Source organism: Rhinatrema bivittatum, chromosome 12 (assembly GCF_901001135.1).
Source record: "Rhinatrema bivittatum chromosome 12, aRhiBiv1.1, whole genome shotgun sequence".
NCBI classification, from domain to species: Eukaryota; Metazoa; Chordata; class Amphibia; order Gymnophiona; family Rhinatrematidae; genus Rhinatrema; species Rhinatrema bivittatum.
The window spans coordinates 46479616-46507543 of NC_042626.1; the positions used below are offsets into that span (position 1 = coordinate 46479616).

Here is a 27928-nt window from a genome sequence, read left to right on the forward strand (position 1 = left end):
CGCACGTATCTATTAAAATCCCGCGTACTCTTGTTTGCGCCTAGTGCGCGAACAAAAGTACGCGATTGCGCTAATTTATAAAACCCGGCCCATTGTGTTTATAGGAAATGCATGAAAAAATAAAAGAATAAAAAAAAAGAATAATGTTTCCCACACTTGTCCTAGTAACCCTACAGTCCTTTGGGTTTTTCAGGATATTCACAATGAATATTCATGAGATATATTTTCAAATACATTTAGCCCACCCCCCTCCCCGGATGGGGCACACAAAATTTGAGAGTGTCTGGCACGTGAGAGAGCCGAGTGCTAATCACTCAGCAGGGTTCAAAAGAATTTGTACTGATCAGATAGTGTGGTGGACCTGGGCCCAGAGGCAAAGAGGGTGGACAACATCCTGTTCTGGACAGGGCTCTCACTTAGATGGTAACTTTCATAGTGATGCACGGGCACACATGTGCGCATGTTCGTCGGCTCACACCCAGGGGCATGGCCATTTTATAACATAAGCACGTATATGCGTGCATGTTAAAAAATAGCACTGGTGCGTGCAATTTTAAGTGGGTGCGTGCCTGTGCATGCAAAAGCTGCTTCTACTGCGTAAGTAGGGGGATTTTAATAGACACGTGCTCCAACGCCATTGCCAATTTTCTCAAATTGTTCCCAGTTCACCCAATTAAGGGATAGGATTTCCAACCCCCCCCCCCCCCCCCCCGTTTAATACCCTTCCTTCCCTCCTGTTAGACCCAACCCTTAAAACTCCACTGATCTGTCTAGATTTTATCAGTTCCACGTCATCTCTAGCAGCAGTAAAGTTACGCGGCAGGGGACCCTCTATGCACCTGTGCATATAAGTAGTTATGAGCTAATTTCTATTTTATTATTTATTTATTTAAAAACTTTTCTATACCGTCGTTTAGTAGTATACCATCACAACAGTTTACAGATAGGCACATAAATAAGTTTGGTTAGGATTATAAATTAGCTAGTAGGTGCCAATACAGTTTCGGTTACATGATTCAGATAATATACACTATGGGGTAGATTTTAAAAGAAGCGCGATCAGCCTACTTTTGCTTGCGCATCAGACTCAAGCAAAAGTACGCTGGATTTTAGTAGATACGCGCGGAGCCGCGCGTATCCACTAAAATCCTGGATCGGCGCGCGCAAGGCTATCGATTTTGTATAGCCTGCGCGCGCCGAGCCGCGCTGCCTCCCCCCGTTCCCTCCAAGGCCGCTCCGAAATCGGAGCGGCCTCGGAGGGAACTTTCCTTTGCCCTCCCCTCACCTTCCCCTCCCTTCCCCTACCTAACCCACCCACCCGGCCCTGTCTACACCCCCCCCCTTACCTTTGTCGGGGGATTTACGCCTCCCGGAGGGAGACGTAAATCCCCGCGCGCCAGCGGGCCTACTGCGCGCCGGGCCGCGACCTGGGGGCGGGTACGGAGGGCGCGGCCACGCCCCCGGGCCGTAGCCACGCCCCCGTACCCGCCCCCAAAACGCTGCCGACACGCCCCCGGAACGCCGCGACGACCGGGCCCGCCCCCGACACGCCCCCCTCCGAGAACCCCGGGACTTACGCGAGTCCCGGGGCTCTGCGCGCGCCGGGAGGCCTATGTAAAATAGGCTTCCCGGCGCGCAGGGCCCTGCTCGCGTAAATCCGCCCGGTTTTGGGCGGATTTACGCGAGCAGGGCTCTGAAAATCTGCCCCTATTTGGATTGTGGATTGGAAATTCCATTTATATGATTTATATGATTTATTTTAAATCCAGGAACACCCATGCCCTGCCCAGACCATGCCCATACCCTGCTCCTTTTTTAGAACTTTTCGTTTATGCGCACAGCGGCAAATTCGCGCGTACCCGGACGGCTTTTAAAACCCGCTCGGTACACACCGGCCTGACATATTCGTGCATCCCCCAATTTTGACACGCTTTGGGGCTTTTAAAATTCACCTGTTAATGAAAATCCCCTCTATGATCCCTTCCGACTGCTATTTCCTCACTATTACCCCAAACTCACAAAAAATCATAAAAATAGGGACTCAATCAGCAAAGCTTTTATTTTCTGTTGTTACCACCAGCAGTCAGAATAAATAGAAAAATAAGAATCACTGATTATATCAGGGTACATAGGCTTCTGCAATTAGGCTGCAAAGGTACAAAACTACAGGAAAAGGTAATGCACCAACTTTTCAACAGTTAGATATATCATTCCCTTGTTTAGGAGAATTACTTACAAAATCTTTCCCATTCCAAAAGATCAAAATACACATAGGCGTAGATTTAAAAAAAATACGCGTGCACATGGATGCATGATTTTATAACACGCGCGTGTAAGCACACACATGTTATAAAATCAGGGGCAGCGCGCACAAGGAGGGTTGAAAATTGCAATATACGTGCAGCGAGAGATCGGGCTACCCCAGTTCCTTCCCAGTCTGCTCCAATTAAGGAGCGGACTAGGAGGGAATTTTCCTACCCCCCCTACCTACCCACCTTCTTCCCTTCTCTTCCCCGACCCCTTAGAAGGCCTTACCTTTTTTTTCCCTTGTTTTAGAAGTTACGCCAGCTCCTGAGCTGGCGTACGTTGCACGTGCCGGAAAGAGATCCCCTGACACAGCAGCAAATGGCCGCTGTACCGGCCACCTCCAGCTCCGCCCCGCCCCCTGGACCACCCCTCCCCGCCCCCTGGACAACCCCTTTTCTTCAGCCTAGCTCTTGTGTGCCTAATGAGGGTTATACGCACTGCCTGGCCACGTGCGTAACCCCTGTTTTTTACGTACATCAGGCATTTAAAATCGGGCCGATAGAGAATACAATTTCCTCTCACTTCAGACATTGGACACATAATAACTCTGTTCAATAACCATAGGAAATTCTGTAAAAGTTGGGAATCTCTTCCCAGAACTTATCCAAGCAATAGCAAGGTATTGCCCCTGTTTCTGGCTCTGAGCCTCTCTCACTTCATTTTCTCCTCACTGTGGGATCTCCAAACTCCCCTCCAACTCTGGGACTCAAGTTGAGTTCCCCGGTGCTTCCCCTTGAGTAGAAAATAAATGCCTCTCTGCCTCAGGCCTGTCCCCTTGAGGAGAAAAGCTCCTGCATGGCTATCTCAAAAGAAAGGCCACCCAGGGTGAACCCACTTGTTGGATGGATTTCATCCAGCTCCTCCCACCAAATCCTAAAGCCAGCATTTTATACTGAAGAAATACTCCCTCAACAGGATTTTTCAAGAGCTCCCAAGAATCCCTTTCAGCACTTCAATGGTGCTAAAGAAGAGTAAAAGCATATTCTATGACCAATTACACTTGTTCAAAGAACAATAGTGACTACATTTAGAAATGGTTATTAGCAGAGCACTGGTACAATACCTTTTGATTTCTTGAAGATTGTTAGAATATCAGGGCAGGTAACAGTTAGTGTCTCGCCAACAGGGATGGCTGCCCAGCAATTCAAACCATCCCACTCGCTCCAACAGCCTGGAAAGCAGGAAAGGAAGGAGAAGGTCACCTTTGCTCTCCAGACGTGTACCTGACATGCACAACTGAAGCATATTGCAGTGTTGGCTGGATTGAAAGAAGGCCCATAGTCCCCTCTTCTTTCCTCCCTCATGACCACCACCACTTGACCATCTCTTTGTGATGATAAAGAAGAAAGTAGGACAACATTGACTGCTCGTCTGTAGCCAAGTCAGGGAAAAGCAAATCCCATCTCAATCCCCCAAAACATCAATCAGCAAATTACCTGGACAGGATGGTTCGTTGAAATTCATTTGCATGGTCATGCACACCATTCTCCCAAAACACATCCAATTTCAATTACAAGTGCCATGAACATGACAAGAATTTATCAAGGCAGCAAGAAAAATAACAGCAAAGAATCATTACTGAGATCAACATTTAAAAAGGAGATGGATGAAAATAATTTAAAATTCATCCTGAAGCATGACGGGCTGAGTTCGAAAGGGCATTGTATGTTTTGTCATAAGAGCTGGTTGCAATGCAAAGTTTACAAAAGCGACCAAACACAAGGAAGGCTGTAAGGCGTTTATCAGATCTGAATGGACCACAAACTCCTGAGTTGTTCACAATGTGAAGCAGATGTTAAGTGGCTGGTACTGATTAGATAGTTCAAATTATCAACTTGTCTCTTTCTTGGTTCTGTTACTTTTTCTTTGGGTCATATTCCTGGCTTTCCTATCCTTTCTTTTTCCCCCCCTTATTTCATGTTGTATATTTCTTATTTTCTTGGAATAAAACAGTGTGCACCATTTATTATGGTTACACTCCCTGGTTTTAAAAATCTCTTCCCTGATTCCTTTTTTCATGTGTCCATGTTGTATTCATGATTTACATATATCAGTATGATGCCTGCCTGAAGCTCTGATGAAGAGGAAGATCCACTTCTTAGCTGTCCGTGCAGAATTCATGCTTTACACATATATCAATCAAAGAGACCAATAAGAAAAGCTTATCAAGGCTCCCTTTTTGTCCCTCAAGCCAAAACTCCGCTAAGTAATAGAGCTTTTTCCACGGCAGGTCCCTCTCATTGGAACTCACTTCCACCAGACCTTAGACAGGATCCCTGCCATCAATCCTTCAAGAAAAAACTGAAAACTTGGCTATTTAATCTAGCAATTCCCTGATTTCTTACTGTAGATTAACCATGGCAAATTCGATTTGTTTGTTTCCTTTTTTATAATTTCCTCCCTCTTATCCTTCCTTTTTTAACCACCTTTCTGGTCCCTCTGTTCTTTTTTCCCCTTCCCTCTCCTCTCCTCATCCTCTCTCATAATTTTCACTCAGTGCTCCCATGCTCTATTTCTCTTGATACTTCCATATGTTATTTAATTTTTAATTTCTTAATCCATCTTTTGATTTCCTGTAAGGCATTTGGTAAAGATGAACAATTCATACTCTGTGTTTTATTATTGTTCCTACAGGTTTTTCATGTTTTGATGTTCTTTGTTACATGTAATGCTTTTCAAGCAAGTTTTAATTGTTGAATGTAAACCGATTTGATTTGCATCTAATGCAAGAAGACCAGTATATAAAAAAAACCTAAATAAATAAATAAATAAATTAGTGTGATGCCTACATGGGACTCAGCTGAAGATCTGCTCTTCAGCTGCCCATGTTTCATTCATGATTTGCATATGTATCAGTCTGAGACCTGCATGGGGCTGGGTGTGATCTCCACCTTCTCAGCACAACCTAAAAGAAGGGCTACACACAGTTATATGAGCACCGGCATATTCCCTAGGGGTTCTAGTTATTACCTTACATATACCCTGCCAGACGTACTTCGCTGCTGGTCAATTCTATCATCATAGCCTGCCAGACAGACCTACCTGTGTGGTTGCCTGTGCTAGATTTCTGAACATCTCATATTACACATTTTGCTATTCATTCTGGGTGTCCCAGCACTTGTTCGAATATTAGTACTTTAAGAGAGCAATAATGAAAGCCATTTCCATCGGTAAACCACATTTTTATGTGTGGAAATGGATTCTTTGATTATTGGCCACTCTCAATGGGGATGAATGTACATGCATATTCAACAATGCCACATTTTTGCATTACTTTATAGGTATTCCCAAGGTGGGGGTTATGTCAGGGGAGGCAACTATGCGCATAATTTGTGGTTCTGAGGAAATCCCAGAAGATCCTAGACGACATCTAAATTTAAGGCTTTCCAAGATCTCCAATTATTATCTCCAATTATTTTCACTATCTGAGATGTTTAAAAAACATACCTTGTTGAGATTTTGAAATATTCTGTTAATATATTACTTACCTTGGAAAAAAATCAAGGGAAAAAGAAGAGAAGATCCACAGGTTGGACACCTTTCTTCAGACAGCCTGGATATTAGTCTGATAAGAACTTAAGAAGCACCATGCTGGGTCGGACCAATAGTCCATCAAGCATCCTGTTTTCAACAGTGGTTAATTTGGAAGTAAGTGGAAGACCACTTCCCTGTTGCTCATTCCTAGATGTTGGAAGTAGCATTCTCCATGCCTGCCTAGCTAATAAGTGTTATTGGACTTGTTCTCCAGAAATGGACTTCCAGTGAAGCTTCTTTATCTTCAGCAGCTTTATTAGTACCTTTGATATTAGAACCCGAGGGGGAGAGGATTATGAAAATGTTCTTCTGGCATGGTGAGCAACTTTTTTTCATTCACAGGATCTGGATCTTTCCTGAGCTGTCTAAGGCTACACAGCAAAAGCATTTAAAAAATGCTGTTGGCACGCCAAATGGCACTGCCCATGTTCTGCAGTTTTTCATCCATTATCAATGTACATGCCTTGTTAAATATCAGGAACCTAGAATGTTGTTCTGTAACCCTGAGCGTTGATGTTCTCTTCTTGTAGATAAAGTTGGAGCAATGCCAGGGTCCTGGTCTTCCATTGGATAAGGGTGTGTATGTGAATGAGCCGCATTGTGGTAAAGGGAGGCTGAGTTGGAGATTATCAGAGATATTTACTTAAGTACATTGGCATGTATCTAGAGGCAGATCTAGAGGTAGGGTGGGGGACAAGGTCCCCACCTGACTAGGCCCTCCACCATCTGGCAGGATCACTTTGATTGATTGGAGGGAAGACACTTGCCCAGCCTGAAATTCACTGTGCCCCCTCTATGCTCCCACATCCAAACATCTCTGGAGCGGCTGCTGTATGTAACTGCATAAGACTGCCTGAATTAAAGTTTCTTTCCTTGGATGTGGCTGGCTAAAAGTACAGTTGGACCTGCGAGATCTGCAAGCAAACCGAAAATTGCCCCATATGTTACTGTGCAACTGTGCTAATTGTTCTTTTCATTTTCTTAGTTGGCATCTCTCCTCCTAACTGAGGATTTTATAGAGCATTTGGCAAGGGCCTTATTCCCTTACTTAGCAGAACATGTATCATTAAATGTAATTTCCCGATCTGTCATTGCTATTTAATTGTATCAAGTTCCTGTAATGTAACTGTTATTATTTGAAGAAATAAAATAAAGCATTTGGCATATGCAATAACAGAAGAGACACACTTTTTCTTTAAAAAAAAAATAAATTATACAAATATATTAAATATTATAATGCATCAGGATATAAAAGAAAGGAGAGCAAGGAATACGATTAACAAAGTCAGCAAAACAGTTAATAAATAGAAACGATATTAGAAGCAATCTAGTTAGTAAGGGGAATGTTTCCCAAAATGATTTACCATAAATTCTGGTTTTATGCCTATCAATGGACTCAGGAATATTGGCCAAACCCATTTCATGCATTCATTTACACACTAGGGTGGCAGGGGTCCAAACCTGTAAGCATTTCTTTCAATTTGTGAACATTTGCGCACTCATACACACATGAAGTTACGCCGGTTCCTCAGCACTGCATTTCATCACTAGCCACGCATGTGCCAACGAGTTTTCGGAGCACATTTGTGCGTATCAACCCGCTCTGACAATTCCGGTTAAAGTCTGTGGCTTACAAGTACCCCTGTGGAGTATTTGAAAACTACCCTCCCCGAGAGTCATTTTGACAAGCATGTCTGCAAGTGAAGCAATGCTTTGCTTGCAGAAATGTGCTTTTACAGAATTATCCCCCCCAACGAACAGGTAACCCTACACACGTAGCGCCACCGTACCCGCCCCAACGAACAGGTAACCCTACACACGTAGCGCCACCGTACCCGCCCCAACGAACAGGTAACCCGACACACGTAGCGCCACCGTACCCGCCCCAACGAACAGGTAACCCGACACACGTAGCGCCACCGTACCCGCCCCAACGAACAGGTAACCCTACACACGTAGCGCCACCGTACCCGCCCCAACGAACAGGTAACCCGACACACGTAGCGCCACCGTACCCGCCCCAACGAACAGGTAACCCGACACACATAGTGCCACTGTACCCGGTACGTTTACGGCTAAAAGATATCCGTAGACCTTGAACCAATGAGGGCAGTTAGCCCCGACATGAAAAAGCAAGTTAATATTCATCATATTATTTTCAGAGTTAACTGCTCTCAGGGGTGGCAGACGCAGAGGAGATGAAGAAAGGAAGGGGAAGGAGAAGAGGAAAGAGGGAAAGGAAGGCGAGAGGAGATACGAAAAGGTGGTGGGAAAGATGAAATGTGGAACAGAGCAGGGGGGTAAGAGAAGTTAGGCAGACAGGGGAATGCAAATAAAAGAAAGTGATAGAAGAAGAGAGAAGGGGAAGGAGAGGAGGGGGCGGCTTGAGACAGGATTAGGGAGAAGAAAGGTAAGAGGAGGTAGAAAGGAAAAGAGAGGCGAGAAAGGAGATAGGAGAAATGATAGCATTGTCAGGGCCTGCAAAATTGTATAATAGCCCCAAATGTATTCTGCTCACAATGCATTCTAGCAGTTGCAGATCATTATTTTTGACCCACAAAAACACCCAAGACATAGTGTAGTATATTTTAGAAACTGGTAAACTCATAGTACCAATTCCATAGCAGACTTTTTATCTAGAGCTGTAGATTTGCATTAAAATGCTTTTATGGGAACAAGCACTACTGTAATTACAGAAAATGTCAAAACATGAAACGCTTAATGTAGCAGCCTAAGATCAAACATTTCTGCACTTATCTCTGAGTACATCAGCCATGTAGGCAATGGGAGGACCACTACAGCCAGTACTCTGCGAAGCTCTTCAGGCAGTATCGTTCCCTGCTACCACCTGCAGCATAGGCTTCAGGCTGCCAGCAAGCACCAGGCCATGAGAGACCTAGAGGCAGTGGGGGCAAACTCGGGCTGTCACCGTTGACCTGGACCTTCTTGGCAAGCCCTGAGCCCCATGTGGATCCACATCTCTCTCCAGAGTGACAGTAATAGGGGTGGTGGTGAGGGACTATGCCAGCAGCCAGGCGCAGTAATTTCTCAGCACTACGCTTTTACGCGACTTCTGTCAGGTCTTTGGACTCATTGCCGGCTACTAAAACCATACCACCAGAGGTCTCAGAGACTAAGATAAATAGATGTGTAGAGAGTCCCATCGTACTGTAGGATATCTCCCTCAAAGTCCAGTATCTTTGGTGAAGGGGTGAACACCAGGGGTTGAGATTGCTTTCTGGGGCCATGCCATCAACGTGAAGTACCCCTCTGTGCAGTGCACAAAATAAAGAGACCCAGAGAGAGCCCGGAAAATGGTGGCTAATGCAGGTGGTGACGGCATGTCGGTTCATCTTAGGGCGGCGTACGGATGCACTTCTGGAAAAGCGGCCGTCCACCTGGCTTGGATCAATTCTGAGCATGCAAAACTAAAAAGAGCTGCTCAGATCAGTGCTAAACTAAACAGGCTCAAGAACAACTTTGACATGTGAAGGAGAGAAAACGAGCCAGTGAAGCAACAGAGCTACAAGCGATGGCCGACAGACACAATGAGGGTAATTTTCCAAACTTTGTGTAGGGTAAGCAGCAGGGGGCGGATTTTAAGAGCCCTGCTCGCGTAAATCCGCCCGGATTTACGCGAGCAGGGCCTTGCACGCCGGTGCGCCTATTTTACATAGGCCTGCCGGCGCGCGCAGAGCCCCGGGACTCGCGTAAGTCCCGGGGTTTTTCGAGGGGGGCGTGTCGGGGGCGGGGCCGATCGGCGCGGCGTTTTCGGGGCGGGACGCAGCGTTTCGGGGGCGGGCCCGGGGGCGTGGTTTCGGCCCGGGGCGGTCCGGGGCGTGGCCGCGCCCTCCGGAACCGCCCCCGGGTCGCGTCTCAGCGCGCTAGCGGCCCGCTGGCGCGCGGGGATTTACTTCTCCCTCCGGGAGGCGTAAATCCCCCGACAAAGGTAGGGGGGGGTTTAGACAGGGCCGGGGGGGGTGGGTTAGGTAGAGGAAGGGAGGGGAAGGTGAGGGGAGGGCGAAAGCGAATTCCCTCCGAGGCCGCTCCGATTTCGGAGCGGCCTCGGAGGGAACGGAGGTAGGCTGCGTGGCTCGGCGTGCGCCGGCTACACAAAATCGGCAGCCTTGCGCGTGCCGATCCAGGATTTTTGCAGATACGCGCGGCTACGCGCATATCTACTAAAATCCAGCGTACTTTTGTTTGCGCCTGATGCGCCTACAAAAGTACGCGAAGGTGCCCTTTTTTAAAATCTACCCCCAGGTGTTTACAGAGATAAAGAGCGTGCTTGAAGATTGCCTGCCCGCCCTTCCCCATCCATTGCTGATAAATGTATGCACGCTGTGCACAACGCACATACTGCTGGATGCAGGGGAAAAGGGTCGGCCTGAGGTTGAGGGAGGGCATGCACGCTCAAGGATCTCATTTTGAATTCCCCATGCAGACTTCAAAGTATATACTTTGGACTTGATTTAAAGCAGGTGTAAAGTACACAGCTCTAATGAGGTCCCTAGAAACCCCCGGGCAGGTAAGTTTATTCCAGATATTCAGTGGCATTTATCCAGCTAGAAATGCCACTGAATATATCCAGAAAAAGTTACCAATGTAAAGATAGGCAGTTAACTTGAGACTTGCTATTTACCTGGCCAGATCTAGCTGTAATGGTATAGGTTTGATTGTTTTGATGATGTCCTGTTTTAGTGTTGTTAATATTATCTTACTCTGTTCTTGTGTTTTTTGTTTGCTGCTGAGAGCTGAGGTTTCAGAATCGATGGCTTGTAAGCTTTGACAAATAAACACAAACATTTTACAAGTAAGTGGTGTGTCTCTTTCCACAAGAAAAATAATTATATCTGAGGAATGAGATGCTTTGTTCTAGCTACGGCTCCCAGCTCCAATGAGCTGCACTTACAACATGACATCATTACTTTACAGTGCGAGCTTTATAAAATTAATATGCCATGACGACAGCAACTTACTAATGGTTGAATCCAATAACAAATAAGCACGAGTCGGGTCTTCACATACAGCGAAAAACTTAAGGGTAAGCCCAGGGGTAAGTTTTGTATATTGCCGTGTGAAAGGTCTCGGTACAATCCCTGGGTCAGGTTTTCCATTCTGTGGGTTGGTTGGGGCAGAGATACTGCAGAGGCAGTGTTTACTGGCCCCAGGAGGGAGGGAGTCACGGTCATTGCTCAAGAGTGACACCTGCTGGCTAGATTCAGGGCCCATGATTACAGGCTTCCAGAGGGACCCCCAGTCCAGGACTGTCACTGAAATAACCAAGGTAGGTATATTGGGGAGTAAGGGAGGAGATATAATATAAGGACAAAATTCCCAGGTAGTTGTGAAAGTTCTTGGTGCCAGATCCCGGTTCTGGTTCCAACTGATCTGGAAGTAGAAAGGAACAGGAGGAAACCAATGAAAACGTGAGCGTATTACAGAAAGAAATGAGACTGAAAAACCCCATAGCTGTAATGTCATCAGTCTCCTATCTTTGAAGAAACAAGGGTCAATGAGCAAGATGCAGGGAATAGTTTTTTCTTGGACTGGCTGCCCTGTGCTGACTGTAATTCAATTTTCAAAGGGAAACCAACTGTATTGCTTCCCCTTGAAAATTAACCTGTGCTAAAAGGGCTCAGGTACTGTTAGAAACGCCGGCCGCGGCACCCTGCGGCCATAAGTCATGGCTGCCAGCCACGGTGGGCCGCGACCAGGGTCGGGCCGGCAGCCATGGCGATGACTACTCACCGGGAGCATCGGGGGCTCCTGCAGCGGCAGGTAGCCCTCTGTTTTAACTTCTTCGTGGCTTCTGCCGCTGCCTAATCGACCGCATGGGTTCGGCAGTCTGGCTCCTCCCCCTCAGCCTCCTAGGAGCCACGCGCGCGGCTGAAGAAAGAATTTAAAGAAGCCATGACAGGAAATTGTCATGGCTCCCCCGGGGACTCCTCCTTCCAGTTCCGGCATATAAGGCAAGGTCTGATACTCAGACCTTGCCTTGGTATTGAGGCTCTGTGCTTGGTTCCTGTGTCGGTGTTCCGGATCCGCTCTTTGCCCCGGTTCTGCTCTTCTACTCGTTGGACTGATTCTTTGGCTCCTGACCCTCGGACCGGTGGTGGTGATCTTCTGGTATTGACTTGGACTGGCTCTGGACCCTTCTCCTTCTTTGCTCCTGGATTGGCTTCGGACCATTCTCCCGTCTGCTCCTGGACCGGCTCTCGACCTTTCTCTGGAATTCAACCCTTGGACTGGATTGGGACTATCTTTCAGCGTGTACTCCCGGACTGATCATGACCTGCTGGAGGTGCCAGCCATCTGGAACCCACGACCTGCAGGAGGTGCCTGCATCCAGACCATCTTCATTCTTCAGGGAGTCTCCTAAGTCCCAGCAGCCATGTCCTTACGGGCTCCTCCTCGGGGGTTCACGAGCTTCCAGGGTGAAGCCTTCATCTCAACATCTTCAACAGGCCTTGCCATCTGACGGTAGAGACCGAATAGGGTTAACTTCCTTCTCAGCAGCGCTGACTCTACCTCGGAACAGGGGTCCACTCTCCGATTCATAACAGGTACCCTGCACCTGCTGCTTGTACGAGGAGAATGGGGGCAACGCATACTTTTGGAAATTCCATGTACGCATATGGCTTACCTCCCCCAACCTAAACAAGCCTCAGGGAACGCCTCCTTTTCTGCATGTAAATGCTTTTATTAGATAATAAAAATATGACAATAAATATTACTTTCAAAATTCAAATATGAATTACAGAATTTTCATGTTATAATAAATCACAATATAGATCTTTCTAATGGATGTATTTTTCTTCTTCGGAAATGTAAAAAGTGTAGAAAAATCCAGTAAGTAATAAACTCATCAACTAAACACCTGTCTAAAAGCATTTCCATCCAATGGGACACAAATAAATAGCATATATAACACAACAATAAAATTGTGAACATAAATAAAATCACAGATGCAAATAAAAAACACATATAATGCAGAAATAAAAAAACAAAAACCTACTACAATATATTTATTCCTAAAAAAAACCCCCAAAAAACCCCCATTTAAATGAAGGTTTGCTCCAGAGGTATAAGAGCTTTAGCTTGGAAATTGGTCTTCAAAAATCCTGGTGATAGCAGGGCAATCCTGAAAAACTGGAATCTCCAACTCTGCATTTTAGCAAGGTATGAACTAGGGAAAACCTCTGCTCCAAAAGTATGCGTGTATGCTTCAGTATGCAGGCATATTTCTAATGCAATAATACTTTCTCTACCCATTTTATAAATATATGCATATATTTTAGGCTTGAAATAATAGTGACACTGCACGAATAAACACAAAGAATTAAATGTGAAGGCAGGAATTTTATAAATTATGCACATGTACTGTGTTGAAAATACTTGTGTAAGTACTTGGAATCACCTCTGCCAGTTCACCCAGTCCTTCTTCACCCTGAGCCCCCTTACCTGTTAACCCAGACCTCCCACCCAAATCAAGAGGCAAGCCCAATTTCACTTGCACAAGCCAATTATCAGATGTAAAAGTGTACGAGCAAGTGCACTAATATACTGGTATATCTCTTACAAACAGCACCTCCTGTGCATACTTCTGAACCTCTTGCCTGAACACACCTAGACCGCCCTTGGTAAAGTATACACAGGAAACTGAAAATACGTGCGTACTCTTGGGAATTATAAAATACTATTGGCCCAATTCTAAAAGGCCCGCGCATGTAAAAAAAACGGGCAGAAGTGCCGGGCCCTGAAAAGGGGGCAGGGCGGGGCGGGGCAGTGCCATTAGCCGCTGTCCCGGGGAAGCACGCGCCGGCAGCCGACCAGCGCGCAGAGTTTACGTCTGTTTCCCTGGAGCAGTAAGTATAAATATTTTAAAAAATGGGTAAGGTTAGAGTTAGTTTAGGGGTCGGGGAGGAGAGGGGAAGAGGGAGGAAGGTTAGGGTTAGGGGTAGGAAAGTTCTCTCCCAGTCCACTCCTTAATTGGAACGGACTGGGAGGGAACTGGGTAAAGGCCCGATCGTATCGCCGCACATAAGAACATAAGAAAATGCCATACTGGGTCAGACCAAGGGTCCATCAAGCCCAGCATCCTGTTTCCAACAGTGGCCAATCCAGGCCACAAGAACCTGGCAAGTACCCAAAAACTAAGTCTATTCCATGTAACCATTGTCAATGGCAGTGGCTATTCTCTAAGTCAATTTAATAGCAGGTAATGGACTTCTCCTCCAAGAACTTATCCAATCCTTTTTTAAACACAGCAATACTAACTGCACGAACCACATTCTCTGGCAACAAATTCCAGAGTTTAATTGTGCGTTGAGTAAAAAAGAACTTTCTCCGATTAGTTTTAAATGTGCCCCATGCTAACTTCATGGAGTGCCCCCTAGTCTTTCTACTATCCGAAAGAGTAAATAACCGATTCACATCTACCCGTTCTAGACCTCTCATGATTTTAAACACCTCTATCATATCCCCCCTCAGTCGTCTCTTCTCCAAGCTGAAAAGTCCTAACCTCTTTAGTCTTTCCTCATAGGGGAGTTATTCCATTCCCCTTATCATTTTGGTAGCCCTTCTCTGTACCTTCTCCATAGCAATTATATCTTTTTTGAGATGCGGCGACCAGAATTGTACACAGTATTCAAGGTGCGGTCTCACCATGGAGCGATACAGAGGCATTATGACATTTTCCGTTTTATTCATCATTCCTTTTCTAATAATTTGAAATTCCCCCCTCCCCCCCCCCCCTCAGGTGCGACTCGTGGGCCGCCCTCACGTGCGTTTTAAGTGGGTGTGCGCCTATGCATGTAAAGCCCGCTTATACTGTGCGACTCGGGGAATTTTAAAAGGGGAGCATGTCCACACTATTGCCACCAGTTCATCCACCAGTTTGCCCAGTGAACAGCTAGGTCCTCCATAGACTCCTGGTTTAACAGCCTTCACTCCCCTAGGTTACCTCGAACCCATTAAACTTCTGAGAAACGGCTCTTTCTGTTTATTTTTTAACTTACACCTCATCCCTAGCAGAAGTGAACGTACGAGCCGCTGGACCTGGGGGCGCACCCAGGTATACACGCATTTGTGGGCACATCTCTTGACCACACCCCTTTTAGAAAACCTTTCAGATGCGCGTGCAGTAGGAGGTGCGCACATATCTGGGAGGCTTTTAAAATGTGGTCGGCGCATGCCAGCCTGACTTATGCGCACATCCTCCCTAATCGATGTATGAGCCAGGCTTTTAAAGTCCACCTTATACTGTATGTTTACAGCTCTGGAGGATTGCCCACTCATGCACTGAGTACTTTCACTGGCTAGGCACTAGCTGTTATCGTAGGGGGTGTGAGGATTTCTTTTTATATAAAACGAAGGACTTTTTTTTTGTTTCTGGGATTATATGATTAAATATTATGAATATTGGGCCTGTCCTCAGGTCGATATGATTACTCCTTACAATTTGAAAAGCATTTTGCTTAAAGGAAGATTTTCCTTGAGTTAAAGTGTTTGGATAAAAAAAAATATCTTGACCATTCTCACCAGTTTATATTAGGAACCACACTCTTGTCGTGTGCGAGAAGCTTCAGCTTCAGCTCTTGGACAAGCCCTTCCTTGTGCATGAGTAGGCTTATGCAAGATTTTTACAAAGATCAATTGCTGGGATGATCTGCTTGGATGTTAGGTGTTGATTCAGGGAGATGCCGTTTCTGGGATAATGAAAGCAGTTCTCCCGCTGGGAAACAAAAAAAAAAATCAACTGAGAGCGTTTCAGCTTCACGTCCCCTACTTCCCCACTAAGGGAGCTGCCGGGGCAGCAGCAGCAGCTGAACAAGGCTGAACACGCTGGTCTTTGCAGTATGGTGCTGAAAAGGTCGCAGTGGCATGGAAGGCACACATTATAAAGCCCAGAAGTGTGTGGAAGGTGCTACCGTCCTGTAACTCACCTTCCGAAGCCCAGGAGTGGCTGGAGCTTTTGTTTTCATTCTGGATTCTCTCCAAACACTGAGCTTCCTCTTGCTGAAGGTGCGAAATGATGGAGCAGTCTGGGTGTGTCACCTCCACCTGTAACACATTGAGAGGAGATCATAGTGCTGGTATGTTACAGGACAGCGAGTGTTTAATGTTTTCCACACTGAACTTATAATGGACTATAAGACTTTTCAAATAAATAAATATTACAACTATTGGATCATCCTGAGCACCCAGAGAGGGTCATTTTCAAACATCCCATATAGCAGTAAAGTCTGCAAGTATATTACAAGAGAGGGGAGTGGGGATGGGAGCAGAGAGCAAGAGAGAGTTTCTTATTTCTTGCACTTTTCTAATGGCATTAAATGCAGAGAGATGTGTGTGTGTGTGTCTGGGTGCTATATTTCAGTTTGTGTGCCTGGGTGTCATTGTTTATTTGTGTTGATATGTGCATCTGAGTGAGAGGATATAACTGTGTGTGTGTGAGGCAGTGACAGGGAGGAAAATCTGGCTGTGAGGAGTGAGAGAGAGCAGCTGTGTGTCTGTGTGTGAATGTCTGAAAAAAATCTGCCTGTGAACGGGATTTTTTTTTTATGTGGACCCCTACAGGGTGACCATCAAGAGACTTCTAGGGTGTCAGCCCTCGCCCTAGTAATGGAAGGATCGCCAGCCCAAAACCATGAGCGCAGGGAAGCCCTTTGCCCCTTAGATTATTTACATCAGTCAGTCTGTCAGTTCATTTTTTCTGGGGTTTGTATTACTGTGGCTTTAAACATTTCTACAAGAAAGAATTAGGGGGCGCAAATGGCTTGAAGGCAGCAGAGACTTGACATGACCAGAGAATTACATGGATCACAACCCCTAACAAGAGCCATGGATTCTGCAATGCATCCTAACTTCATAGGAACCTTAATATATCCGGAAGGAAGAAGGGGTAGCTCAAGGCAACCTGCTGCCTGAGGCGAAGAATGAGATGGTGCCCCCCCCCCCCCCACACACACACACACACCCCTGTTAAAATATCCACAATGTTTTGCCTTCAAGCTGGGCAACTCAGGTTGAATCCTGATGGCAACGCTCAAAGGACCCTCACTCACTGCACTGGCTCTAGGGCAAATGGTGCACCCACCGTCCTCCACCCCAATTGATCCTTGTTCCTCAGGAGGGGTAGGGGCCAAAATGTAAGGAAGTCAGACAGATGGAGGAAGAAAGGCTACCAACTCCCTAGATTGACCTGGATTAGCAGTGATGGACACACTTTCTCTCTCCCCCTGACCTCTGCACTCTGTCCATGCCCTTCCCCAATTCTCCAGTGCTGGCCTTTGAATTACAGAAATATACATTCTCTAAATATAGAAATGCATCTATAGAATAAAAACATGTTTTCATTTTCTATCAATCATGTATCCCAGGATCACACATCACCAGCAGAACTGAGCCCAAAAAATCTCCAACACAAATTTCAAATTTTGTCTAAATAACCAAGAAATATAATATACCCTAGCCTTGACTATGTATACCTTGGCCTGACATTAACTATCTGGCAACTTGGCTGTAAGACATTACAAGAAAAACTCCTAAGGGCCTTATTTGCAATAAAAGTACACCCTCTTACACACACACACACATACACATACCCTCTCATACACAAGATCCTCTCATACACACACACCCAGACACTTTCTCATACACAGTCTCTCTCACACACAGGCATTCACTCTTACAGGGACAGTCTGTCACTCACATTTGTGCAGATAGATTTTCATGGGAACAATTATATACATATTTTTGAAAATTCAACAGGGTGTGCATGTAAGTATGGAGCCTTCCACCAATCCAACTCCCAGGAATGCTTCCTCTCGCTGCAGAAGAAAGTACACTCATAGAGACCTCAGGCACATACTTTGATGCGCATATAGGGTGGGCAATTGTTAAAGAACCCATTTGCTGGTGGAAATGCCTTTTAAAATTACTCTTACAGCATCTTTCGAACATCTGTACCTCAAACTTTTACAAGCCCAGTTTAAAAATTGCACTACAACAACTCGTGGAAACTAACATATTCTAAGGGACCTTGGTTCTCTGATTTTCCATAGCGTCCTATTCGATCTCCTATGCATAAATTTCTTTGCTGTGTACACCATCCATAACTACGCCCCACTGTATAAATCACAAAGGTCGCATCCCTCTCTACAACTCCAAGCACCACCAAAGATTCAGACCCTTATCTGAAACCATTTCTGAATTATAACGGGGAGGACACCACATACACAGCCACGTTTTCAACATGGATGTACTGTGTGGCTTCAAAGAGCACTGTGGCCATGAGCCGACACTGCGAATATAACCACGCTTTGGAAAGGGGTCACGCTCCCCAGGCCTCCTGAACACTGAACTTATATTCTGTGAATGAGGATGGGATAAAGCTGTAGGGCCCTAAAAGGATCACACTCCCAACAAATAAACAGCCCACACTCAAGTGATCTGTTCCAAACAGAAAACTAGCTTTACTCAAAAGTTCAAACTGGTACAAAAATCAAAGACGCAGTCATAAGAATATAAAAGGTAGATTTTAAGACCCGCGCGCGGGTGTCCATGTGCATGCGGTTGCCGGTGCGCACAAATGGATGCGCTGATTTTATAACATGCTCTCATAAACGCACACATGTTATAAAATCAGCTGCCCGTGAGCACATGCACACATGATTTTAAAGACTTAAAATTAGCCCTTAAGAATTTGCCATACTGGGTCAGATCAAGGGTACATCAAGCCCAGTATCCTGTTTCCAAGGTTCTGGCAAGTACCCAAACATTAAATAGATCCCATGCTACTGATGCCATCAATAAGCAGTGGCTATTCCCTAAGGGCCAGATTTTTAAACTTATGCGCGGGCGTTGATTTGTTCGTGCAACCTGGCACAAACAAATCTATGCCCGATTTTATAACATGCGCGCGCAGCCGCGCGCATGTTATAAAATCCGGGGTTGGCGCGTGCAAGGGGGTGCACACTTGTACACCTTGCGCACGCCGAGCCCAAGGGGAGCCCCGATGGCTTTCCCCATTCCCTCCAAGGTCGCTCCGAAATCGGAGCAGCCTTGGAGGGAACTTTTTTTGCGATCCCCCCCACCTTCCCCTCCCTTCCCCTATTTAGACCACCCCCAGCCCTAACTAAATCCCCCTCTACCTTTTATTTCCGAAGTTACGCCTGCCTGAGGCAGGCGTAACTTCCGCGCGCCGGCTCGCCATCCCCCGGCACAGGCTGCTGTGCCAGAGGACTCGGGACTGCCCCCCGGACTGTCCCCAAACCTCTGCCACTCCATGCAAGATAGGCGCAGGGGCAGCTTTTCAGGGGTTACTCGTGTATTTTACGTGCATAACCCTTTGAAAATCTGCCCCTAAGTCAACTTGAGTAATAGCAGTCCCAGAATACAAAAACTCAAAACAGGAAACAGTTCTTTAAGTCCCCAAAACCACAGGAAAAGATGAATACAGTTCCTTTTTCAACACTAAGGATCCCAGTGTCTCCCCAAGAAGGCATTTATCTCCCCAGCCCCATCAGGAAACATGGCAGAATCCCCTTTTATCACCCTGAATCACTCACTAGTGGCAGGCTTGAAAAAAGCTGTCCTTTCCCTGATTTCTAGCTCTGATTTCTCTTTCTTTCCACCTTTCTCCAGTTTTGCAGGAGATCTCCCTCCCCCCTGGATCCAAAAGCCCCAGGACAGGGCCCAGTCCCTTTGATGCTATCTCTGGTCTTTTCAAGACACCTCTTCACATCACCAGACTCTGATTCAATTGTTTGTCTCGTGTCACTGACTTGTGGAGACACCTTTTACAGTCCTGCTTCTCTGACCTTTGGGGAATGTTACACGATGTCACCTTGTATTCTTGGAAGGTTCTCATACAACAGTGTCACCTTGTATAATAATGCAAGAAGGTTTCATGCCATTGCCTCTTCTTCAAATACATGAAGGCCATCTTGACACAACAAGTTAGTTTGGTCTTCTAACATGACAACTAAGATGCAACTTTAAGATGCTTGGCACATTGGTATAGCCCTGGCTGCAAAAGATGAGAGTGTGAGCTGAAAAACATCAAGAACATAAGCTTTATGATGAACTCCATTGAGTGAGAGTGCATGTGCTCAGGGACATGAGTCCATGGGACGAGAGTATCTTAAAGGTTGAGAGCATGCCACCCAAATCTAAGTGTAGAGGGTTGATAGCACAGGCCTCACGTATGAGCCCTGAAGGCTAAAATTATTGGATTCTGAACATAAACATTAGCAGCACGAGCTCTAAGTGTAGGATCAGAGGGTGACAGTATGAGTCTTGAGCACAAATGCTGAAAATGGAACAGGAGGAAAGTGGTAAATCTGGAGCGTATAGCAAAGCAAAGACAAATTCAATGTGTAATTACGTAGTTCTAATTCTAATTTGTGATCACTTACTGCTGTATTTGACAATCCATGGGTCCCTCCCGCGAACCGCCACGCTTCTCTCCAGCCCCAACGCCGACGAAGAGCGCTGGAGCAGAGATGCAGCAGGCCACTACTTTTTCTCAGGCTGACATAATGCGCGGCAAGACTGCTGATTTCCTGCTTGACCACTCCTAGGCACACGCAGGGCAGACCTGCCTAAACTTAAAGGGCCTGCGGCGGGAAATCCTATGTGGCACCTTCAGATGACATCACAAGCCTTGGCATTTAAGAGGCCTGTTTCCCTGGCATTCCTTCCCTCAGCAACAGGTCTTGCTACAGCCATATAGAGTGAGTTGTTTCAGCATTCCCAAGTTCCTGGTCATCTCTGTGACTTCATTTCCTGGTCTTCGCTGTGTCTTCAGTTCCTGGTCCTCTTTGTGTCTTCATTTCCTGGTCTTCGTTTGGTCTTCAGTTCATCCTCCGGTCTTGTGGTCTTCGTCTTGTCAACATTTTGGTCAATCTTCAGTTCTTCTGAGTGCCTCGCTTCCTGTGTACACCTTGTCTTCCTGCCTTGCCTATCCATCCTGCCTTCCCTTGGACAGATACGTGGTTTTGGCCTCGGCCTGCTTCCGGAGCTCTCTCAATCATTTATTTATTTATTTATTTATCAAGTTTATATACCGTTTTACCAGTAGAAATAACTGACCAAAGCGGTTTACAATAGGAAAAATAACGTAAACAAAATCAAAAAATTAATTAAAATTAGATAATAAATAATAAAAGTAAAGTTAAAACAAAGTACGAATAAAAATACAATATGTTACACAATCAATAAAAATAATGATGACAAAATAAGAATTTGGCCATTACAATTAAAAACTAAAAGAACAGAAATAGACCACTGTCACTGACCACTGTCTAATTACCAGAACTTCCTTGAAAGCTGCCTGCCACTGACCACTTCTTGATTACCGGCTCTTCCTTGAACACTGCCTGCCACTGACCTCTGCCTTTTACTGGATATTCCTTATTGCCACCTGCCCTGACCCAAGCTTGCCTCAGACTGCTCCTGTTCACTATGACATCATCTATGGATCTCCAGCTCTTCATCGGAGGTCCCCATCAAAGACCTGCAGGCCCCAGCAACCAAGGGCTCAACCTAAGGGGAGCATGGGCTGGTATAGGTGAATCTCCACTTGGGCTTCTGCCTTATCCTACTCCACCAGCCAACAGTGGGGACCTGCAGGGCTCCTCATTATAGGTTGCACCAACTCCACCTCTGACCAAGGATCAGAGGTGGAGATATTCTGCTAGTGTGTAGGTTCTGTGTCAGGATCTGTAGCAGTCCAGCTTGTTCTGTTTTCCCAATAGGAAGTCTGTTGGTGGTCTAGAATATTTGCAGTGCTGCCTTTTCATATAGAATTGTTGCTGATTGAATTCTGGGAGTTAGTGCTGTTTTGGTATGGCAAGTTTGCTATATAGGTTTTCGAGTGATGAGTTTTGCAGGGTTCTGTTACTTCACAAAGTATCCGATAACACAGAGAACTGGTTTCACTGTTACTTAAGTGGCAACAGAATTTGAACTTTTTTCCTATGATTAGTAATAAGGGGAAATTATAGTCTAGTTATTCCCTGCCAACCAGACCAGCCAATAATTTCAGAGATTACCTTCAACCAATGTAGTATGGATTTCTTTTACTTTATCAATGTATGGATTTGTTTTTGCCCCCCCCCCCCCCCCACCACCACCACAGACCAAGGATTTCCAATCTGTAGTTCTGCTGTAAACCGATATGATGTCGCTACTAATATCGGTATTTATTTTATTTATTTATTTATTTTAATTTTTTCTATACCGGCATTCGTGAAAATATCACATCAAGCCGGTTTACAATAAACAATGGGTGATAACCGGAACAGAGAACGAAATAATATGAACTATAAATAATATAGATGCAGTTACAATAAACAGGGAGACGTACAACTAGGAGCAAGAAGAAGACAAGATAGAAACTTTAACAAAGTGTATAAACCTGTAGAATGGAGGAATTTCCAAAAATGGATGTTTGAGAATAACAATGAATTGTTCCGTACAAGTATGTAGTTTAACAATAAAGGCGAAATCATAAGTAATGAAGATTCTGGATGATAATAATGCTTAGGGGTAGGATACCAGGATGGTTATAATAATAAAATATGTTGATTGGAGGTTGAAAATCGGATAGAATAGTTTTTAATCTGCGTCTGGGAAGGCTTGTTTGAAAAGCCATGTTTTAAGTCTTTTTCTGAAAGTCAGTAAGCAGGGTTCCTGTCTAAGTTCCGTTGGTATGGAGTTCCAAAGCGTGGGTCCTGCTGTGGAGAAAGCCCTATCTCTGTAAGTTATGTGGAGGGAAGTTTTGGAAGGCGGTACTTGTAGTGACTCTTTGTAGTACTCTCTTATGGGTCTGGAGGAAGTATGTTTTATGAAAGGGATTTGTAGGTTGAGAGGGGCGATTTGTTGGATGGATTTGTAGATTATGGTGATTGACTTATAAAGAATTCTGAAATGAATTGGTAGCCAGTGTAATTCTTTAAGGATTGGGGAAATGTGCTCTCTTCTCTTTGTATTAGTTAGGATTCTGGCTGCAGTATTTTGAACCATTTGTAGTGGTTTGGTGTGTGCTGATGGGGTACCTAATAATAAAGAATTGCAATAGTCTAACTTGGAGAAGATTATTGCTTGTAGGATAGTCCTGTAGTCATGGTTGTGGAACAGTGGTCTTATTCTTTTTAGAACATGCAGTTTATGAAAGCAGTCTTTAGTAGTTTGGTTTATGAAAGCTTTTAAATTAAGTCTATTATCGATGATTGCGCCCAAATCTCTTACTTTTGTTGTTTGTAAATTAGTTTGAGGAATTGTGGGTGTGTGGCAGATCTCAGAGGATATGAGAAGGAGTTCCGTTTTTGAGGAATTTAGGATTAAATTCATACTGGAAAGGAGGGAGTTGATTTCTTGTAGACAATAATCCCAAAGCTCGAGGGTTTTTTTAATGGATTCTTTGATTGGTATTACAATTTGGATATCGTCGGCATACAGGTAGTGTTTAAGGTTCAAATTGGTTAAAAGCTGGCAGAGAGGGAGGAGGTAGATGTTAAAGAGGGTAGGTGAGAGGGATGAACCCTGGGGAACTCCTTGTGATGAAGGGTAGCGTTTAGATTCTTTGCTGTGTATTTTTACCTTGAAGCCTCTATTTTTTAAGAATGAGTGGAACCAGGACAGTGCAGAGCCCGTTATGCCGATGTTCAATAGTTGGTTTAAGAGCATGGAGTGGTTAACAGTATCAAAGGCGGCTGAGAGGTCCAAGAGAATCAAAAGATAGGACTGGCCTTTGTCTAGGCCTAGGATGAGGTAGTCTGTTAAGGAAATTAGGAGAGATTCTGTACTTAACGATTTCCTGAAGCCATATTGTGAAGGGTAGAGAATTTTGTGGTCTTCCAGGTAGTCTGATAATTGAGAGTTAACCAGTTTTTCCATGACTTTAGCAATGAACGGGAGGTTTGAGATAGGGCGAAAATTGGAGGGGTCGTCTGGGTCTAACTTTGGTTTTTTCAAGAGCGGCTTGATTGATGCCATTTTGAGGTCGTCAGGGTAGAGTCCTTTAGATAAAGAGCAATTGATTATGTCCGCCAGAGCTTTGGATATGGTGTCCGGAATAAGGAGGAGTAATTTGGAAGGGATTTGGTCTAATGGGTGTGTCGATGGTTTCATATTTTTCAGTATTCTATGGATTTCCGAAGTTGTAGTGGGTTCCAATGTGTTGAGTGAGATGTTTTTTGTTATGGTGTATAAAGGTACTATGAGGGGAAGAAGTATTGAGCAAATTCTTAGAAAGAAGGTTGGCTATTTTGTTGTTGAAGAAGAGGGCAAGTTCCTCTGCTTTTTCTTGGGCTTTGTTAAATGGAATGTCAGGTATTTGGATTTGAGTTAAGTTGGAGACGTAGGCGAATAGGGCTTTAGCATCAAAGATCATATGATGAATCTTATGAGCATAGAAGTCTCTTTTGATTTTTAGCAAGGAATTTTTGTAGTGATGGAAAGCAAATTTGTAGGTAGAGAGGGTGGACGCTGAAGGAGATTTGCACCATTTGCTTTCTTTCCGTCTGAGGGAAAGTTTTAGATTTTGTAGTTCTTCATTAAACCATGGTTGTTTTTTTGGAAGGTTGTGTTTTAGTTTTTTAGTTGTTAGAGGACAGAGTTTATTAGCTGCAGTTTCTGTGATATTATTCCAAGAATGAAGTGCTGAATTTGGAGAGGAAAGGTCCATATGGGGAAGTTCTAAAATTAGGTGGTTGTGGAGGTCCTCGGATGTACATATTTTCCTATAGGAGAATTGTTGTTGAGGGGCGAGGGAGCTGTTTTTTGTGCAAGTGTGATGGTGGTCGAGATTAGAGAGTGGTCCGACCAGGGTACTGGTTCGCAGATTGGTTGAGTTGAATTAGAGATACCAGAATTAGTGAAGATGAGGTCCAATGTGTGACCTGCTTTATGGGTGGGTTCCTTGATAATTTGGTTGAAACCTAAAGCAGATAAGGCGGTAATGAGAGTTTTCCCATTTGTAGATAGAGAGGGATTGTTAACATGTAAATTGAAGTCACCGAGTATAATTGCTGGAGAATCTAGATTGATGTGGGAGACTATTAATTCCAGAAGAGGAGAGGCATCTGAGTCGAGAAGGCCTGGGGGAGCATATACAAGAAGGATTTGAAGATAGTTTGATTTGAAAAGGCCTGTTTCCAGTTTGTTAGGAGAGTTGACTGTGTATTGGGTGAAATTCAAATCTTTTTTGGTAGCAAGAAGAATTCCTCCACCTTTTCTTTTCTGTCGGGGAATTGAGAAGAAGTCATATGAATGTGTAGGTAATTGGTTAATTAGTGCAGTGTCTGTCGGTTTGAGCCAAGTTTCTGTTATAGCGCATACGTCAGGATTTGCGTCTAGGAGAAGATCGTTGAGAATGGGCGTTTTCTTAGTGATGGATTGGGCGTTGAATAGAAATAGTGAGAAAAATGTTAGCCCTAGTAATTGTGTAAAGGGAGACGCAATAATGGGAATGAGGGCTTTATAGGTGTGAGGATGAGAAATCAGAGACTTACTAGTTGCGTTATGTCTTCTGTGATGGAGAATCGGAATCGAGAGACCACAGAGCATGATGGTTAGAAATAGTCGAATGTCTTGTTGTTATTTTTGAAGAGAAGAATTAATGGTTTGTTGTATGAATGGGGGTGGATAGGTAGGAGAGATTCACAGTAGTTTTGTGATTGAGGTTTGAATGAGATGTGCAGTTAGAATGCAGATTGCTTGTAGGCTTGGAGAATGGTCGAGTGATTTGAAGGACTGGTAATTGAAGAAGAGTGGTAGATGTTGATTGTTAAGGGAGCGTGTTGTGCCTCCGGGGTGCACGAAGGGGCGCACAAAGGGGCAAGCCCCTTTGTTGCGCTCCTTTGGAGCGCGACGCCGGCGCGCGACGCCGGAGGGTGAAGAATTTTAAAAGTCCCTCTCGATTTGGATTGGCTGTTCGCGGTGGTGGGCGTGCCTAGGAGTCGAGGGGCTGCCGCTCAGCCGCGAGATCGACGGTCAGGCTCGCCGGGGGGAAGGGAAATTAAAAGGCCTTACCCCGACGGGTCTGGGCGCCGATCGCGCAGGCCTCCCTTCGCAGACGATGGTGCAGTTGCGGCTTGAGGTGAGTAGGAGCAGCTGGTTAAGTTTTGTTTAATCGCGGCGCCGGAGGGTGAAGAAGTTTAAAAGTCCCTCTCGATTTGGATTGGCTGTTCGCGGTGGTGGGCGTGCCTAGGAGTCGAGGGGCTGCCGCTCAGCCGCGAGATCGACGGTCAGGCTCGCCGGGGGGAAGGGAAATTAAAAGGCCTTACCCCGACGGGTCTGGGCGCCGATCGCGCAGGCCTCCCTTCGCAGACGATGGTGCAATTGCGGCTTGAGGTGAGTAGGAGCAGCTGGTTAAGTTTTGTTTAATCGCGGCGCCGGAGGGTGAAGAAGTTTAAAAGTCCCTCTCGATTTGGATTGGCTGTTCGCGGTGGTGGGCGTGCCTAGGAGTCGAGGGGCTGCCGCTCAGCCGCGAGATCGACGGTCAGGCTCGCCGGGGGGAAGGGAAATTAAAAGGCCTTACCCCGACGGGTCTGGGCGCTGATCGCGCAGGCCTCCCTTCGCAGACGATGGTGCAGTTGCGGCTTGAGGTGAGTAGGAGCAGCTGGTTAAGTTTGGTATAAAAAAGTTATTAAATAAATAACACTAGGACATGATTTCTGATACATACTTGAAATGTTGACAATACTGAATGGAGTGGCCAGCAGAAAGTTAACCAGGATGTTCAGCAGGACTTACTTGTAAGTCTGCTATTGAATATATCCAACTAAATTACTTGTAACTTTAGTACAGTGATCTATATAAGAACATAAGAAGTTGCCATACTGGGTCAATCCAAGGGTTCATCAAGCCCAGCATCCTGTTTCCAAGTACCTGGCAAGTAACCAAGCATTAAATAGATCCCATGCTACTAATGCCAGTAATAGCAGTGGCTATTCCCTAAATCAACCTGATTAATAGCAATTAATTAACTTCTCCTCCAGGAATTTATCCAAACCTTTTTTAAACCCAGCTACACTAACTGCACTAACCACATCCTCTGGCAACAAATTCCAGAGCTTAATTGTGCATTGAGTGAAAAATAACATTCTCCGATTTGTTTTAAATGTGCGACTTGCTAACTTCATGGAATGCCCCTTAGTCATTCTATTATCTGAAAGAGTCAGTAACCGATTCACCTTTACCCATTCTAGTTCTTTCATGATTTTGTAGACCTCTAGCATATCCCCCATCAGCCATTTCTTCTCCAAGTTAAACAGCCCTAACCTCTTCAGCCTTTCCTCATAAGGGAGCCATTCCATCCCCTTTATCATTTTGGTTGCCCTTCTCTGTACCTGACTATTCTTACCTGAGTAACACTGAATATCAGTCCTACCCAGATAAAAGTTAAGCATGCCTCTGGCATTGACCCTGCCTTGCCTTTTTTTCTGCAAGTAAATTTTACCTAGGTGATGACTTGCCTGAAGAAAATTTTGCTGGGTGGTGGGGATGGGGATTTCAAACCTAGACAATCCCCTTTGAATATCCATCTTATACATATGAAACAAAGTTTAATATTTAACAGTACGGGGCATATATTGCAAGGAATTTATCCGAATAACTTTCAAGTTATCGAATAAATGCTGACATTTGAAGATTGCCAGCACTTGTTTGGATAAGAATTAGCCAGATAAGTGGGAGGTGTTTCGGGGGGCATTCCAGAGAGGAGCTGACTTAGTCAAATACCTGTCAGAGCAATGCTGGAAGCTGCCAGAATCGGCACGGCTGTGTCCCAGCAGCGCACTGGGTTTTGGATGGTAGTAGGTGGAAGGCAGGAACAGGAGTGGGCTGGTGGGTAGAGGGGCCAGAGGGAAGTAGGGGAGGAGGGGAGGGGAGGGGCACTGATCTGACCCGTATATCTGTAACTTGGCCTAAATATTTGAAAGGGCTTGGCCTGGCAGACCCCGCTTTTCTGCCGTTGGGATGGGGGTGAGGGGAATCAAGACACCAGGACCACTTATCTGCCTTTCTTTTATTTTTTCTTTCTCCAGTATTGGCCACTATTAAACTGGCAATATTC

At 45.2% G+C, this 27928-nt stretch overlaps 1 protein-coding gene across 1 annotated transcript in view; it reads right to left on the bottom strand.

Moving 5' to 3' along the window:
• The window catches only part of LOC115074518 (vasoactive intestinal polypeptide receptor 1-like), a 94939-nt gene that overhangs the window by 54756 nt on the left and 12255 nt on the right, over nucleotides 1-27928 (bottom strand). Inside the window, exons 2-3 of the mRNA XM_029574042.1 lie at nucleotides 15789-15906; nucleotides 3371-3478 (exon numbers count right to left, since the gene is read on the bottom strand). Of these exons, the coding sequence (XP_029429902.1) occupies nucleotides 3371-3478; nucleotides 15789-15906 (226 nt within the window). The remainder of the gene's footprint in view (nucleotides 1-3370; nucleotides 3479-15788; nucleotides 15907-27928) is intronic.